At 42.7% G+C, this 16,402-nt stretch overlaps 1 protein-coding gene across 2 annotated transcripts in view; it reads left to right on the top strand.

Annotated features, from left to right (window-relative positions):
- The window catches only part of TMEM132C (transmembrane protein 132C), a 762,868-nt gene that overhangs the window by 406,928 nt on the left and 339,538 nt on the right, over nucleotides 1–16,402 (top strand). For both annotated transcript variants that reach the window (XM_068243755.1, XM_068243763.1), the window contains exon 3: nucleotides 8,821–8,967. In XM_068243755.1, the coding sequence (XP_068099856.1) occupies nucleotides 8,821–8,967 (147 nt within the window). The remainder of the gene's footprint in view (nucleotides 1–8,820; nucleotides 8,968–16,402) is intronic.

Raw genomic sequence — 16,402 nt, 5'->3', positions numbered from 1 at the left:
AGATGGTACAAGCCACCTTTCTGGGTGTTAACTGTCTAAATGGTACTTAAACACAAAGTCCAAGATAAATCTTGTAGGAGGTGCTGCAAGATATGCCAGGTTGCTCTGGTAATAGTCAGGGCCGGATTTCTGGCAAGGCCACATAGGCCATGGCCTAGGGCACCAGAAATTTAGGGGTGGCTCAGTGAGGGGCAGTAAAGCTATTCTATGCAGCCATCCATATCTACAAGAACAGATTTAACCTTCAAACTCCCTGTCCAGTACTTGTGTCGTCCCTGCAAGACCTGTAAGCTCTATCCTGCAGGTACACTTCAGCCTAGCTCTCATGGTAAACATAATGGTTCCATCATTAATGAGATAACAAACATAACATAAAAGTTCTTAAGGAAAACATAACTTATAATCTATTCGCATATTACTAAAATAGTCATCTGTGACAACTGGCATCCAATGAGGGAAAGTAAGTAGAATTCTCATTGGGGCACACAAAGATAAAAACCAAACACACGGTATAGTTGGCCTTGGGCGGTGAAAAGTACAAATCTGGCCCTGGTAATAGTCTATGCAGGAAATAATCATGCGCTCTCCCTTTAACCACGATAATCACACTTGATACAATATGGAAATGCAGATCCCCTTGCGGGTACTGACTCACCAGATCCTAAGGTCTCAAGTGACCAAGTTTCGCTTCCGGGGGTGTTCCCCCCCCCCCCCCCCCCCCCCCCCGTCGCCTCTCTGGCTTCTGGGTGTCCTCCAACGACTGCTGGCTCTGCTGGGCTCTCCTTCCCAATAGCGTGAGATATGGAGATAAAAACAAACAAGAGGACCCGCCTCTATTCGTGCATTATCTTCTTTTATTTCAGTAAAAAATTGTTAAACACAAGTTTTGAGGCAAAAAAGTTCATGCTGCTTTCGGATGGGTTACAAAAGTATAGGCTGGGAGGAATTAGCTCCAGGGTGTCCGCCTCCCGCCGTCCAATACAACCCTCCACGCGGCAGCTAGTGAATTAAAAAACGCCACGCCGGGGATCCTCTTGTTTGTTTTTATCTCCATATCTCACACTATTGAGAAGGAGAGCCCAGCAGAGCCAGCAGTCGTTGGAGGACACCCAGAAGCCAGAGAGGCGACGGGGGGCCAACACCCCCGGAAGCGAAACTTGGTCACTTGAGACCTTAGGCTCTGGTGAGTCTGTACCCGAAAGGGGATCTGCACTTCCATATTGTATCAAGTGTGATGATCGTGGATAAAGGGGGAGCGCATGATTATTTCCTACATGAGAGACCATAGCATGTAGATTGAGGGGACTAAAAGGGGACTTAAAAGGGGGTGAGACATTGAAACACACAAGCTATTTCATGTTATGTTTGGGTTACTTTTATTTTATTTTAGTTAATAGTTTTCTTCTCATTTTCTTTTGTCGTGATTTTTTGAGAACACTGTTGGTCCATTCAGTTCGGTTGGTTTTCTATTTATGTTCACTCATCATTATGTTTATGGCCAGCTTATGGTGATACAAGGTGTCAAGGAGGAACAAGTAGAGGCTTATTACGCCTCTGTCCTCAACTTTGCACTAGTTAGAGCAGCATACTATCCAAGCTTTATGAGTTCAGATATAAGGCATTGGCCATTGGTTCCACCAAACTAAATGTGACTGGTCTGGACTTATCCATCTGCTACAATTACATTGTGTTCCATGCTACGTTTGGCTCATTATTTGTTAATTATTATCTCAGATTGATTCATATGCTTCTATTGGTTGAATTTTCATTATTTGTCTTCAATAGAAGATTTAACAACAAATAACATTTAAAATACAACCTGAGGCTTTGAGTTAAATGTTCATATTCCTTTCTTTATGATCACTAGATAGATGTCAGTGAATTGAAGCCAATCTGTGTGAATTTCAAAGACTACAAAGGTATCTAAATACTGTACATTGCAGGGTGAGAGTACCGACAGAAAGATGGAGAAAACAGACCTCATGTGTACTGATCAGACGGGTGGGGAAACCCAGGGGGGGCAAGCAAGACAATTCCAGTAGGAAAGAGTAGAAGTTAATCACCTGAACATGTTTAAAGGGACTCCGAGCAGTGCAGAAACTATGGAAAGATGCATATCATTTTAAAGCTCTCTGTCTCCTCTTTCCAATGATATATAAACCGCCGCCCTACGCCTTTTAGTTTTTGCTATTTTTGCGATTGAATTTGCCGCGGCCGTGATTTCAATCGCAAAAATAAAGAAAAGTAAAAGGCGTAGGGCGACGATTTAGGGGTCGTCAGAAAGAGGAGAAAGAGAGCTTTAAAATGATATCCATCAAGCCATAGTTATATTGTATTACACAGGGCGACTTTTTCTGCTGAATGGAGCTGCTGACACTGGGGAAAGTGTCGTCCTGTGTAATACAATGTAACTATGGAAAGATGGATATCATTTTAAAGCTCTCTTTCTCCTCTTTCTGGCGACACCTAAATCGTTGCTATACGACTTTTAGTTTTCTTTATTTTCGCGATTGAAATCGCGGTCGCGGCAATTTCAATCACGAAAATAAAGAAAACTAAAAGGCGTAGGGCAGCGGTTTATATATCATTGGAAAGAGGAGAAAGAGAGCTTTAAAATGATATCCATCTTTCCATAGTTTCTGCACTGCTCGGAGTCCCTTTAATCTCTGTAGGACTTGTCTCCCTCCAGCAAAGGTGTATGGAGTTGTTGAATATCAGTTTGAAAGGCGTTAAAGTGCAGGAGGTGCGCAGAGTCTATGTCAGGGAAAGCAATAATAGCAAATTCTGTACTCAAGAGTTTTATCAAAATCTTAATTCTAGCAGAGATCTCTACACCGTATCTCAGAATACTCCGGGTCTACGTTTCTTAGCTTTATTAAAATATACAGTATACTCCCTTACTGAAGCCTTTGTATACCAAGTACCCCTATCTGTGTGTCATTTCTATTACCCCGATTCTGTTAGAACTATTCCTGCCTGCAAACCTGTGCCCTAGACTATAAGAGTTATTATTATTATTGTTAATATTACATATTACACAGTGCTAGCTACCAAAAATGGTACTGCCCTGGAAATAACTGTTTAAAAATGCTCACTTAGGATTAGGAATGTAATCGTGCAAACTGCTGTAAAAACGAGTTCCATTCATTTTGGAAAATATATGCTTTCTGTAGTGAAGCAGGCCTTGCATTAAAATCCGTGTTTCATGTAAATCAGTAGAGCACATGCCAGCATTATCATGTTGCTATTTTTGATCAAATAATGCCATAAATAAAAGTGTGATGTTGAGTTCCATTATGTGACGATTATGAATTTGCTTTCTGGGTGCCTGTAGTCTTACAGGGATTCCACATCTCTATTCAGTATATCCTTATCTTAAAGAACACCCAAGTGAGTGCAATATAAACATTGACATGTTTTTAAACAATACAAAGTGCCCGTCTGTCCTGCTGATCATCTGACTGTTAAACTTTTAGCCATAGACCCTGAACAGCTGGATTCATCATGTATGTGATTCAAACTTTAACCTCCTTGCCGGTTATCCCGAGCTCAGCTCGGGGTAACCTGCGCAGGAGGATTTCTCAGGCCCCGCTGGGCCGATTTGCATAATTTTTTTTTATTGCATGCAGCTAGCACTTTGCTAGCTGCGTGCATATAACGATCACTGCCGCTCACAGCCGATTCGTCGCTACCCGCCACCCCACGCCCCCCCCCCCCTCCAGGCCCCGTGCGCAGCCTTGACAATTAGTTCCAGGCAGCGCTGAGGGGTGGATCGGGATTCCCCATGACGTCCCGATGTCCATGAGGTTGGTGACGTCATCCCGCCCCGTCGCCATGGCGACCGGGGAAGCCCAGCAGGAAATCCCGTTCTGAACGGGATTTCCTGCTTACTCTGATCGCCGGAGGTGATCGGAGTGGGTGGGGGGATGCCGCTGCTCAGCGGCTATCATGTAGCGAGCCCTGGGCTCAATACATGATTTAAAAAAATTTTTTTTTAAAAGTGCTGCTCCGCCCCCTTGCCGTCAGAATTGGAATGGCAAGGGGGTTAATTCCCCCAGAGAGATTAGCAGGACTGTCAGGCAACTGCTATTGTTTGAACGTAAAGAAGTATGGCAGCCACTATATGCCTCTGCAAAGTAAACATTAATCAGAATCAGTATCAGATTGTAACACCTGAAATACTTTTTTAATGTATCTAGAATTCTATGGCTGGCTAAAAGACCACTATAAGGGCCTGTTTCCACTATAGCGTTGCGGAATCGCCGCAAATCACCGCAGGCAAATCGCATGCGGGTGCGATTCCGCATACGTTTTTTGCCGCGATTTCGCATGCGATTTTGCATAGGTTAGGGTGATGCGATTTTAACCATGTCACTGCCTGTGTGAATTAACATGGGTACCTATGCGAAATCGCATGCGAATTCGCGGCAAAAAACACATGGGGAAAACGCATGCGATTTCCCTGCTAAATATATTGCGTGCGATTCGCCTGCATTCCACACGCAGGTGAATTCTGAGGGCTGTGCCATGCAGAAAAATCCTGCACAGAAAAACGCACAGCAAAACTGACAAGTGGAAACAGGCCCATCCACTTGTATTGGCTGTGCGAATCCGCATGCGGGCAACGCATGCGGATTCGCGATAGTGGAAACGGGCCCTAAGGCATCAACAGTAGGCTTGATACTCTGTAGTAGAAGCAGCGAAGTATGAGGAATATATAAAGGTGTGCTCACATCTATGATGGATGTAATCGCCCAAGGGGATTAGGTCCTAATCCCTTTGGGCGGCATCGCTGGGCTGCATACATGAGTGTCAGTTGTGTAGCTGATGACGCGTTGTGTTGCTATGCGGGGGGGGGGGGGAGGTATGATGAGCAGCGCATGCAGGACATCACACGGCTGGTGGGGGATCGGCAGGGATCAGCGTGGCTAAGGTTTAGTAGATCCGCCCGGCAGATCGCTTGCAGGTTGGGGGTCAGGGGTCACAGGCTGCTGTACACACAGCTGACGGTCAGCTGAGGCGGTCGTTATTGGCTGCCTCTGCCAACTTAAGTCAGGTGTGTGTACAAGGCTTTAGTCAAACAAACATACACACACAAACACACATTTTCATCTTAAATATGCTTTTAAGCATCACATTGAAAAATAAACTCTGATTATGCTTTCTTCTTCAATGTATTATTTATAGACTTGTGTGCTTCTCAGAGGAGAAGGTCAAGCATTTTAGCCCTTGTGCAGTACTGAGTGCATCCATGTAAATGCTTAGAATTTGCATTGGTTTACATATTCGGCTGTTTACAAAGGGCCATCCAAACCTCTCAGTATGCTTAGAGCAAATAGTTAATATGTATGTGGTTGGACAAGAGCAGCAAGGAAACCAATGTTTACATCAAAACTGTCTCTGCACCTCCTGGGAGATCTGGTTCAAAATAAAATATTAATATGGAGTCTTGAAAGTTTTCTGTCTCGGGCTGATACATGCAATGTGCACTGAGCACAACCACAGATGAGTAAGGGCTATTCTTCCCATAACAATGGCCAATCAGCAGTTTACTGGAAATGAAGTGCTGTTTTTTAACCGGTTCAGCACCGTTGTGCCGAAAATCTCATGCATCCGAGCAACGTTCACCTCCCATTCATTTGCCTATAACTTTATTGCTACTTATCACAATGAATTGATCTATATCTTGTTTTTTTCCGCTACTAATTAAGCTTTCTTTGGGTGCTACATTTTGCTAAGAATTATTTTTTTCTAAATCCATTTTAACAGGAAGATTAAGAAAGAAATTTAAAAAATTCATTATTTCTCAGTTTTTGGCCATTATAGTTTGAAATTAATATAAGCTACCGTAATTAAAACTCATGTATATTATTCGCCCATCTGTCCCGGTTATTACACCATTTAAACGATGTCCCTATCACAATTTATGGTGTTGATATTTCATTTAGAAATAAAGGTGCATTTTTTCAATTTGTGTCCATCACTATTTATAAGCTTATAATTTTAAATAATATAATAACATACTCTCTTGACATGCATATTTAAAAAGTTCATACCCTTGGGTAACTATTTATGTTGTTTTTGTTTATTTTTATTATATATTTTTTTATTTATTTTTTTTTAAATAAAATATGTATGTGGGTCATTTTTGGTGTGGGAGGGAAACTCCTAATTTTAAATCTAAAATAATAGAATTGTTTTATTAAAAGTGTATGTGGGTGCAGTTTACTATTTGGCCACAAGATGGCCACAGTAAAAAACAGTCCTGGATGCGAACAAATCTCGCATCCAGGAACTAAAGTTCACGGAGAAGTTTCCTGGGGGGCAGAAATACCGCGCTCTCTCACTAGAAAGTGTCGGTTTTTCTGCGGGGAAATTAGATCGGTGAATGGGAATTATATATCGGGGGGCTAGCGGCGGGTGGCGGGTGCGCGCGCGGGAGCGCGCCCGATCTCGCGCACCATGCGACAGAAGCAGCAGTGCCTATCTGGACGAGAAAGCTCGTCCAGATAGGCCGCACTGGTTAAAGAACAATTTTTGTTGTGTACGACGAGCAATACAGTCTTAAAGGAAACCTGTAGTGAGAATGGAATGGGGGCTGCCATCTTTATTTTTGCATATATAAAAAAATTGCCACCAACCTTTCTATCACGTTGAATCTCTGACTCTTTGAGTCACCTGCTCTAGTCACCGCTCTAGTATTTGAAATGGCAGCATTTCGTGTATATTGTCGGGTTATTCGAAAGAACAAATGTAGTAAATAGCTTAACATAGTGATGATTCTGGAGAATATCAAGGCACATGGGCACATTTATTAACCAACTCACCACTGAGGTGTTTTTCTCCTTATGCACCAGAGCAATTTTCACATTTCAGCACGCCTCCCTTTCATTGGCCAATAACTTTATCACTACTTATTACAACAAAATGATCTATATCGTGTTTTTCTTCGCCACTAATTAGTTTGGATGGTACATATTGCTAATTATTTTATTTTAAATGCATTTTAGTGGGAATAGTAAGAAACAATGGAAACAAAATGTAATATTTCTCAGTTTTCAGCTATTATAGTTTTAAAATAATACATGCTACTGTAATTAAAACTCATGTATTTTATTTGCCCACTTGTCTGGGCTATTACACCGTATAAATCATGTCTCTATTACAATATATGGAGACTAAATTTTACTTGGAAATAAAGGTGTATTTTTAAGTTTTGCATCCTTTACTAATTACAAGCCCTTATTTACAAGAATAATATATACCCTCATGGCATACATATTAAAAAAGTTTGGTCCCTAAGGTAATCTAATTATGTACTTTTTTTTACAATGTCTATTTTTTTATAAAAGTGTTTTATTTTGGTAACTATTTGAAGGAAGTTAAGGGGTATACTAACCCTCCTGGCGGTAAAGCCACGTAGGGGGATTTCTCAGGCCCTGCTGGGCCGATTTGCATAATTTTTTTTTTTGCTACACTGTGCACAACGATCTCCTCCGCTCTGCGCCAATTCGCCGCTACCCACCGCGCCGCCCCCCCCCAGACCCCATGCACTGCCTGGCCGAATAGTGCCAGGCAGCACTGAGGGGTGGATCGGGACTCCCTTTGAGGTCACGTCATCGGTGACGTCATCCCGCCCGTCTCCATGGCGATGGGGGAAGCCCTAATGGAAATCCCATTCAGAACGGGATTTCCGGACAGGCTTTATCGTCGGAGGCGATCGAAGAGGGTGGGGGATGCCGCTGCACAGCAGCTATCATGTAGCGAGCCCTGGGCTCGCTACATGATTTAAAAAAAAAAACTGCTGCGCTGCCCCCTGGCGGTTTTTAATAGACTGCCAGGAGGGTTAATGGGGTATTTTGTGTATTTTTTATTTAATGGGATGTATGTAGGTGTAATTTTACTATTTGGCTACTAGATGCCCTCACTTTATTCCTAGATCCTAGAGTGTACTGTTTACTGCGTTACAGGAAGTACCATGTGTATGCTATACTTTCACTTTTGTCAACAACCATCAGCATCTCATTGATGCCGGTGATCATTGATCACAGGCACTGATCTGTGTACTAATGGGCAGCGATGAGAACACGTAGGGGAACACGCACAGCAGCGATTGCGGCGATATATGTATATATCTACACCCCTAAGACAAACATAAAGTCTCAAGGGGCATAGACATACTGTATGAAAAATTATAAGTGGTAATAATCAGTTCAAGGAACATTTGCACAAAATGGGTGCATTTGCTTCAATATTATTCACACTGCATTGTTAAAGATGAATTGTAGTGAAAATAATGTAATGAATACATTTATTTATTTACCCATTGTAAAATCTTTCCTTTCCCTGATTTACATCCTGATATTTATCACAGCATTGCAGCTGGTGACATCGTTAGTCCTCTCAGGTGCAGGTCTGCAAAATGTTTGGTTACTGATAGTTCCGAAGACAGTTCAAAATGTTCCTGGTCTCCCAGAATGCTGGGGGTAGGGGGTGGGGCAAAGGAGAGAGGCTAAACCTCACTGTGAGTACAGGGTTACAAACATTATACAGCAATTATATGCCCTTATAGGTCTGCCCCACAGCCTCTGTAATAATGAGCAACACCACCAATTTGTTAGCTCACTTCAGAAACACATCAGGGCAGCACACAATGTTTTATTCTTTTTCCATCTGTAGAGAGGAATACAAGTGCTCGGTAAATATGTCCATATTTCAAAGTAACTTTGGCAAATAGGCAATAAATAAACTGAAAATGAGATGGCGCTTCAAGCTGCATTGATATAATAAATCATTGTGATATTGTCTCTGCCAACACAGGGCCAAGGTGAAGAAAGGTGTTAACATTCTGAATGTGAAGATCAGCGATGCCCGGCAGTGGGATGTAAAGCAAGAACTGGGGAATGGAGGAAAGCATTCCACCACCACAGTGACCTGTCAGAGGATAGGACCAAACCCACGCAACAGGTACAGCGCTATTCCTATCCGCAGCAATGTGTCTCTTCTCATATAACTCTTATTACTGCAGAACAGAACGGGATCACAGAGGCACTTTTGTTAATGGCGACTCCATCTGCTTACAGGCAATAGTGCATTCATTTCTAGTGTAAGCCTGAAATGAATTGGCTTGTGCTGCTCCTGACCACATATTTTCACAATGGTAACTTTATTATCCTTTCCCTCTACATCTGCGTCTTTCTTTGTATGCCATCTGGTTGATATGGATCCAGGATCCTTTCATTCAATATATGTTCTGTATGTTTCAGGCAATCACAATAAATTGTGCCCAATGTATCCATTATTATGCTTTCTCATAACAAATGTCAATTTAGAGAGGGGTGTGGAGGGAGAGGGATGTGATCTGATCCATTATGATCTCCGCCATTATCAGTGAGTCAGTGACACGCTCGCTGAGACTGGAAACCCACTTCCATGTCTGATGCATCACAATGTGTAACATTGAGAGGTAAAATAATCCTGCTGATAGTCATTGCTTCCTATGTAGCAGTTTCTGTTCTTTAATGATGGCCGGGTGGATTTCTTTCAGTCACTGTTATTTAGTTGCTGTACTCCTTGGTGTGATTTGAATCCCTGTAACATGAACTCTTATCTGCTAAAGCTGAAAAGGGATTTATAGTCTCTATATCTGTATAGATAGCCATAGCAAATGGATTGTATTGTTGCTATTATTATTAGTATTATTATGATCATTATTGAATGCAGATATATATATATATATATGTATATATATATATATATATATATATATATATATATATATATATATATATGTATATACACACACAGACACACACACACACATAGTACCTGGTAATGCGTGCGTTTAGAACATAAATGTCAAACTCTGGCCCTCAGAGCCATTAAATTTGGCTCTCAAGTGGTTTCCCTACTTTGCATTATGTTTGGCCCACTCTAGACCACCAGGTAAGCTATATTGGAGGTGAATCCTTAGAACATCAGGGAGGCCATATGGGGAGGTAGGAGGAAAGCACTAAACACTAGGGAAATGTATAGGGGAGGCTGGGGGTCTCTAGACACCAGGGAACTTTATAGGGGAGGAGGGACCTCTAGACACCAGAGAACTTTATAAGGAAGGAGGGTGGCCAGTAGACATTGAGGTTGACCCTCAACTAGGTCCCACTGTACAATTTCGGTCCACTTTGTATTTGAGTGTGACACCACTGAATTAGAGATAACAAACTGCAGCAGTGTGTTACCATAACGCTACACGTTACAATGTGACGCAAACGTCGCACTGTGAAAGTCCCATAACTTATCATTGCAGTGCGGTAAGCTGTGTTATAAGAGTTTATAACACAGCTCTGCAAGATTCCACTCTGAATAAGCCCTTAATCTACCTCAACAGGATGGAACCTCTTCTCTGGTGTGATAGTTTGCACTTGTGTCATTGTCATCCCCTTATAGCTTTACTTATATTATGTGTACAGCTCTATATACTGTATATACTTGAATACAAGTCAACCTCGTGTATAAGTCGACTCCAATATCCAACACTCTTAAGCTGAATTTTTTTTATTGACTCAAGTATAAGTCTACCCAGCAAAGTTAATGGCTGCACTTGGGGCTCGGGAGGGGTTAATGACTGCACTGCATACAGTGTTGCAGCCATTAACCCCTCCTGTCCCTTAAGTGCAGCCAATAACTGCTCTAGGACCTCAAGTATAGCAATTATTCACTCCCATTTATGCAGCCCAGTATTTCCTCCCTGCTCCTTTCCTTGTTAATTGTTGTGGTCAGGACTTTTAGACCTGTGTTTTCTTGGCATTTCCTTTCCTCAAAGTATCACTTACCACAGGGTAATGCAAATCGGAATGGCACTATTAGTACGCACATTACTCAGTGTGCTCAGTGTTGCCCTTAACTCGTGTATAAGTCAACCCCTATACTTTTATGAAGTAAATCCGACCTAAATTTCTAGACTTATACTCGAGTATATACAGTATTATGTTGGAGCAGGAAAAGCGACTGTAGTAGATATGATCACTAAAAATGTTAAGTGTAGTACCTTTATAATAATTATGTCATTTGACTAGCTAGGACTTTAAACATTGATTTTGCTATGACATTTCTGCATGCTGGGAGGCTTGCGTTATCTGGCTTTAGTTCTACTTTATGCTTTGCTTCCTTTGTGGCCTCCCCAGTGTTATTTAATGCTGATCTTCAAAAAAAACCAACATGTTTTCATTTAGATTCTCCCTCAACATTAAAAGCTTCACATGTTAGCCAGTGTGTCTTGTCTTGCAGACTACATAATCGTTTCTCCTCATTCAACCCCTCATGGTGGGTTTCCTAGTGAGCCTCGTCAGGTATTATATTACCTCAGGGAAAGAACAAAGCCTACATTGTATTGTTCTGTGCTCTTTATAAGGAGTATCATATTTTTTATTACCAACTAAAATACAGTTTTACAAGAAGCAACAGGATACCTCTGACTGAGTGAATACCAACATCATTCATTGCTTTAGAAGCCAATATAGACAGAATATCTATAATAAAGAAAACAATCTTAAATATAAAATGTCCATAGGGATGGCAATGCCTAGGAGAACTCATGGAGAAGCATGTGATCCGTTTGATCAGCTGATTTGCTGGTCATGATCATGTGCTAAACCAAGAAGTCATCAAAGCAAATCAGACCCCTACAAATCTGCTGATCAAACTGATCACATGCTTCACCATGAGTTCTACTCAGTATTGCCATCCCTACATACCAATAATCAGGTACAGACAAAGCTTTTACCTGATAGGTATTAAAGGGTACCTAACGTAAAAGTATACTGACCACATAGGGGTACACAGGAACACACATTGGCTGTTCATGTGTCCCCTATGTGGTCAGTGTAATAATTGGCTGTTCCCAGGTGGCCTGCCTGTGTTCCCCTATGTGGTCAGTGTAGTAAAAGTAATGTGCGCAGTTCAACATACCTGGGGCTTCCTCCAGCCCCCTGTAGTCTTTCTGGTCCCTCACCATCATTCAGCTCTGTTCCATTTAGCTGCTGTGCCCCTCTGAAAGCTAACTGAGCCATTTGCAGGCTACTGCGCATGTTCGGCCCGCACCTCCTTAAAGGCTTGTTCACACCTAGGGTGTTTTGCGTTTTTTTGAGCGCCGGCGATTTTTAAAAATGCCCTGAATTCGCTAGTGCAATGATTCCTTATGGTACAGTTCATATCAGCATGTTTCATCCGCTTTCCGCTCAGCAAAGCGCAGCATGTACCATTTTCGGGGGGATTTTGCTACAAATGAAGGTATAGGAAAAGCGCAAAACACTCACAAATCGCTTTATCCGGCGAATGTGTTCACGCTTTTATGAATAAATACATTGTATTTATTCATTTCCAGGTGAAAGAGTTCACTTCCTGACTGAGGTCAGAAAGTGAACAAACTGAATCGCTCTGCAAAAGCGCTTACAAAAGAGCTTTGTACAAAATCGTAGCGAGCAGTGAAGCGCCGGGAGGGGAAAAATGTGCAAAAAATCGAAAATCGCTGGCGCCAGCGATTTCAATTTTAGATGTGAACAAAGCCTGACTGTGTGTGACGCATGCACAGTTGCAGTTTTTATGAACTGCGCAAGTGCAGAACAGACTTGGCTACGGGAGCGTGATTGAGCCTGGGCCATGTGTGCAGCTTACGGAGGACTCAGCTGCTGAATGGAACAGAGCGGAATGACAGGATCAGCAGGCATTCATAGGGGGCTGGAAGGAACCCCAGGCAAGTTAAACTGGGCGCATTACTTTTACTATAGGTACCTTAGGTTGGGCGTATTTGTGACTTTGCATTTGTCGCACATCTAATGTATTTTTAAAGCACTGCATTAATCCTGCATTATTAGGTTGCTTTGTACATTTTTCATTTTAACTGCAATTTAAAATTGCGTTGTAGGTTTCCTTTTTAGTGTGTTATGTGCGATTCAAGTATAATGCAAGTCAGAGGTGAAATATAACAATTGCGTTATGTGCAAAAATTGAAGTGCAATTTTGAAATTTATCAGGTACACTTTCATGTAAATTATCTTTATTGGCATGCACAGAAAAATTGTAATCCTACTAAACCAAAGGGGAAAAAAAACACAGGAAAGCAGCAGAAAAATTGCAAAACACAGATATGTGCATGCGAAAAAATGCAGAAAATTGCATGCGTCATTCCCATAGATAGATAAGTGTGAAAGCTGATACAATCTAACATTGCACTTGTCTTTACATATGTTTCCCCTCTAAATTTTAAAAATGTCTTTAAAAAAAAAAACTATTATGTTTTTTAGTGAAAAAAAAAATGTTGGTGCATGTTCCCTGGATAAGATACACATACCAATTTTTGGGTCAATGTCATGCATGCTGGCTTTATAATCAACCGTGAAAATCAGCCCTCTAGACTATGGCCCAGTGCACACCGAGCGGATTTGGATGCGATCCGCCGGCCGCACCCGCCTGTAAATCCGCATGGCTATTGTATTTCAATGGGCTGGTGCACACCGGCGTTTGAGGTTTTTAGCAAACCGCAAACGGGCCTTCTGCTGCACGCTTCAAACCGCCGGTGTGCACCAGCCTATTGAAATACAATAGCCATGCAGATTTACAGGCGGGTGCGGCCGGCGGATCGCATCCAAATCCGCTCGGTGTGCACTGCCCAAATCTCTGACATCCACACCAAAAACCGCTACCATTTTGTGGATCTGTTAGTGGTTTTGGTGTGCACTGGGCCTATGTTTCCATTCTGCAATGTGCCTTTTTAAAAACGCTGAACTTGCTGCATATTTTTCCAAAACACATCTAAAACGCACCTAATGTATGTCAATGTTGAGACAGACGTACAGTGTTTTATTGCGTTTTGTTCGCCTTTTTTAAAAAAAAACTAATTTGATGATGTATTTCCACTTTCTGTTGACTTCCTAGTGATTAACATAAAACGCATATAAAAATGCATATGAAAAGCATACAAAAATGCGTATGTGATTTATATTTGGAAAATGCAAAAGCATTAAAATGTAAACAAAACGCACTCAAAACGCACAAATGCATATGCAGAAAAACGCATCCTTTCATACATCGCCTAGTTTATTCCCAGCCTCAGTGAAAATTTCCCAAAATAAGCACATAATCAACTTGATTTTGCGCCAAATTTGGCTCTTTGCAAGTTTTACCTGCTCATTTCTTATGCTAGGTCTTTCCAAAACTTTGCCTTGTGTGTAGTGAACATGATTATTATTGTGTGTTCATACATACCTTTATTACATTTCCGGATGGTAAACTGCTTAACATAAATACTTGCTGTCTATTTTATGCATATTCGAACAGAAAAGGCACTAAAGATACTTCAGAACTGATTTTCATATTGAGAATACAACCCCCAGGAGAAAAGATGTAACATTCCCCACAATTTTTAGCAACAGATATAGCACAATGCAATCACTGCGTCATTTACATAATGTCTAATTAACCCATGAAAAATGGTGAGCACTGATTATGCAAATGCACTAATTACCATTGACTGCATTAGCCTATGTAAATGGTTCTCTTATTTTTATTAAGCTAAGTCGGTTTTGTATTCCGTGTTATTGCATTTAGTGAATTACAAATGGATTATTTCAATCAGCATTGCCTAAATGTAGTACCCTACGTCTACAGTCATCTCCGCTGATCACAAGCATACTGTTTGGTTTAACAAATAACGAGATTTCCGCTAATTAGTTAATTTTAATTAAATTTGTTTCAGCAATATTTCCTGCGGGGATGTATTTGTTTGATGTGATGGTGGACAATGAGCCAGATTAAAAAGACATGGCCGTTTTGAGCATGTAAGCGCGGTGTATGCTGGTAATATGCCCATATGACAGGACAGCAACAGAACATGTGTGTCACCCATATGTATGCACAGATGAAAGAATCAAATGTATATTTTATCCATTGTTGATTCTTTTCTGATATTTTATAGAGATGGCTCAAACCTCAGATTTTGGGTCTGTGGACCGTTGACATCAGGCACGTGCAGAGGGGGGTGCTGGGGATGCTTGAGCACCCCCCCCCCCCTTTTGAACTTTTCTGTCATGTGGCCCCTTTTCCCGTTTGCACAAACGGTGCAGGTAACAGTACCCTCAGAGCCTGCACAGTGAGTGAGCAGCCATCCACCGCTCACAGTGACAACTAACACTGGAGTGATAGGTCTGGAACCCCAAAGCATATTGCAGCATTTAGGAGCAGGAGCAGAGAGATCAGCACACAGCACGAACTTTGAATGAGATCTTGGCTCTCCTGTTCTGCTGCTTAATATTGCCGACTTCCGGGTAGAGTATCCTGGCTGTCAGAGCACAGCGTGAGTGCGGAGAGAAGACAGGGGAGAGATCAGCCAGCAGCCTGGTCTGTTATCAGCGATGATGCCTCATTCAGCTCCCATGCTGCTGCTTATCTCTGTGAGGATCTCCTTCAGGGCTGCTCTGTACTCTGGCTGAAAGTTCGTCTGCAGACAGCGAGTGAAGCTCCCCCCAACCCCCACCTTGAGAAATGTATGTACTCTAACGTGTAGCGTAGCATTTATTTCCATCTCTTCCTCACTAAGTGTGTGGCTGTTTACTTCCCTATTTCCCTCCTTAGCTAGCCTGTGTCACCTTGTGCTTATTTCTGTTCTAGCTTGTATCCCCCCCTCCCCCGCCCCTCCCGTGACATTCAGTGCCCCCCTTTCCTATGTCACATTCAGTGCCCCCACTCTCCTCCCTGTGTCACACTCAGTGCCCCCTTCCCTATGTCACATTCAGTGCCCCACCCTCCTCCCTGTGTCACATTCAGCACCCCTGTGCCCCCCTCCCTGTGTCACATTCAGCACCCCTGTGCCCCCTCCATGTGTCACATTCAGCACCCCTGTGCCCCCCTCCCTGTGTCCCATTCAGCACCCCTGTGCCCCCCTCCCTGTGTCACATTCAGCACCCCTGTGCCCCCCTCCCTGTGTCACATTCAGCACCCCTGTGCCCCCTCCCTTAGTCACATTCAGCACCCCTGTGCCCCCCTCCCTGTGTCACATTCAGCACCCCTGTGCCCCCCTCCCTGTGTCACATTCAGCACCCCTGTGCCCCCCTCCCTGTGTCACATTCAGCACCCCTGTGCCCCCCTTCCTGTGTCACATTCAGTGCCCCCTTCCCTATGTCACCTTCAGTGCCCCCACCCTCCTCCCTGTGTCACATTCAGCACCCCTGTGCCCCCCTCCCTGTGTCACATTCAGCACCCCTGTGCCCCCCTCCCTGTATGACATTCAGTGCCCCCACCCACCTCCCTGTGTCACATTCAGTGCCCCCACCCTCCTCCCCATGTCACATTCAGCACCCCTGTGCCCCTTCTGCCGACGAAATAGTACGTTCACTGACAAATGCATAGG

Source organism: Hyperolius riggenbachi, chromosome 1 (assembly GCF_040937935.1).
Source record: "Hyperolius riggenbachi isolate aHypRig1 chromosome 1, aHypRig1.pri, whole genome shotgun sequence".
Taxonomy (NCBI): Eukaryota; Metazoa; Chordata; class Amphibia; order Anura; family Hyperoliidae; genus Hyperolius; species Hyperolius riggenbachi.
The sequence above is the reverse complement of the archived record's forward strand: the minus strand, read 5'-3'. Positions and strand labels throughout refer to the sequence as shown.